The sequence below is a fragment of the Haliaeetus leucocephalus genome, unplaced genomic scaffold (assembly GCF_000737465.1).
Source record: "Haliaeetus leucocephalus isolate CR32 unplaced genomic scaffold, Haliaeetus_leucocephalus-4.0 Scaffold274, whole genome shotgun sequence".
NCBI lineage: Eukaryota > Metazoa > Chordata > Aves > Accipitriformes > Accipitridae > Haliaeetus > Haliaeetus leucocephalus.
In genome coordinates, this window is record NW_010972710.1 from 208,414 (window position 1) to 210,588 (window position 2,175).

The following is a 2,175-nucleotide window of genomic DNA, read 5'->3' on the forward strand; positions in this document are numbered from 1 at the left end:
CCAATGGGGGTCCCCAAATAGGGGCTCTGGGGGGGCTGGCCAAGCCCAACGGGTGTCCCCAAATAGGGGCTCTGGGGGGACTGGCTGAGCCCAATGGGGGTCCCCAAATAGGGGCTTCTGGGGGGGCTGGCTGAGCCCAATGGGGGTCCCCAAATAGGGGCTCTGGGGGGCTGGCTGAGCTCCATGAGGGGTCCCCAGTAGGGGCTCCTGGGGGGTCCAGCCCTGAGCCTCCAGCCTGCGGCCGGCAGGGAGGTGGCGGGGGGCACACGCTCCTCGGGCAGCGGATCTTACCCAGCCCGTCCTGGGGGACACGCAGAGGCTCAGCGGGGCCGGTGGCCACCGCGCCGGTCAGGGCTTGCCGCAGGAGGAGAAAACCAACAAAAAACCAACAAAAACCAAAAAAACCAACCAAAAAAAAAAAAAAAAGGCCGAGAAGCATCGGCCGGGCTGAGTCGGTGCCGCTGCTGGGAACCGGCACGGCTTTGAGGGGGCTTCGCTCTGGTGGGAAGAGTTATTCTACCTTATAAGCAACACGGGGTGGGCATTTCTTGCCTAAACCCAGGGGCGGGGACATATGTCTCAGCATTTCATACATGTCCATGAAAGTCAGCCGGCCCCTGGGAGCGGAGAGAACAAGAAGGAAGAGACATCGGACAGAAAAAGGACAAAAAAGAGGCAAGAGAGACAGAGAGACGCGGAGAAAAAAAATGGAAAAAAAAAAATGAAAAAAAAAAAAGAGGTTTAAACCCGGCCGGCCGCAGCCCGGGGCCCCGTGGAGGAGGAGGAGAAGGAGGGGAGGAAGGCGATGGCCGGTGCCCATGCAGCCCCGCGGCGCTGGAGGGGGGGGTCCGGCCGTGCTGGCCGGGGGCCGCGGGGCGCAGCAAGCAGAGCTGGGCAGGGATGGGGGGGCTCCATGCGGCGCGCCGGGGGCTGGGGCCGGCCCCGGGGGTGCGGGACGTGTCTGTGTATATATATATATAGATATCATATATATATCCGAGAAACCATAAGCAACATTCATTCCGTTGATGCTCAGCAGGTTTTTAGTGTAAGTCAAACCTTGCAAGCAACCCTATGAGGGCATTTCTTGCCTAAGCCCAATGGGGGAGATATTACGCGTAATAAACTGTACATATCCTTATAATGAATGCGGCCACTGCAAGAAGAATACAGGGGGGTTAGTGCGGACGCCGGAGACACGCACGACCGCGGACGCGCCGAGGGGCTGGGGAAACTGAGGCACGGACCCTGGGACAGGGGGAGAGAGGATGGGATTGGGGGAAAGGGCCCCCCCCCCCCGTGCTGAGGGGGGGTTTGCGGCTGCTTGGCTGCAATGGGGATGGGGGGGTACAGGGTGGTTGTGGGGAGAGCTGGAGCTCCCCTGGCTCCATCCCTGCTGATCCCAGTATGGACCAGTCCAGCCCACCGAGGACCTGGTAGAGCATCACAGGACACCCCAAGAGCAGCCAGGGACCCCCCAGGACACCATGGGACACCCTGGACCCTGGGACAAAGCAGAGACACCCCCCCTGGGAAATCGTGGGGACCCTCCAGCACCCGGCAGAACCCCCAGGGACCCCCTGGGTCCGGCTGAGTCCCTTTGCCTGGTGCTGGGGGCTGGGGGTCAGGGCGGGGGCAAGAGGGAGAAATCCGGCGGCCGAGCACCTACAATTGAGAGAGGACAGGTTAATCGGCACTGTGCTGGGGGGGGGCTAGGCCCCCCCATGGCTGCGTGGGGACAGCAGACCCAGGGGACATCCCCTTGGGGGACAGCCCCTGGGGACACCCCCTTGGAGGGACGGTCCCAGGAGTCACCTCCTCTGTGACACACCAGGGCCACTGGCCCCAGAGGACCCGGGGGGGGCTCTCGGGCACTTGCTGCACCCCCTCAGACCCTGCTGCATGGCTGGAGAGGGGGGAAGACTGTCCGGCCAGCCAAGCCCCCAGGAGCCGCTGTGCCCCCGGCGCTGAGAGGGGACCCAGGCATCTGGGGAGACCCCCTGCCCCCCCCGCGCCTGCCCCGGGGGGTTCCTTACCAGGCGGCGGGGTCGTACTCAGCCCAGACGCGGACGTACTCGTCCAGGTGGTGGGGGCCCAGGATGGAGGAGTCACGCGTCAGGTACTCAAAGTTGTCCATGATGACAGCGACAAAGAGGTTCAGCATCTGGGGGGGCA

General features: G+C 63.4%; 1 protein-coding gene across 1 annotated transcript in view; it reads right to left on the bottom strand.

Annotated features, from left to right (window-relative positions):
• The window catches only part of LOC104833250 (voltage-dependent P/Q-type calcium channel subunit alpha-1A-like), a gene marked incomplete at its 5' end in the record, with an annotated part of 47,938 nt that overhangs the window by 31,197 nt on the left and 14,566 nt on the right, over positions 1-2,175 (bottom strand). Inside the window, 3 exon segments of the mRNA XM_010569829.1 lie at positions 292-301; positions 1,060-1,156; positions 2,037-2,164. Of these exon segments, the coding sequence (XP_010568131.1) occupies positions 292-301; positions 1,060-1,156; positions 2,037-2,164 (235 nt within the window).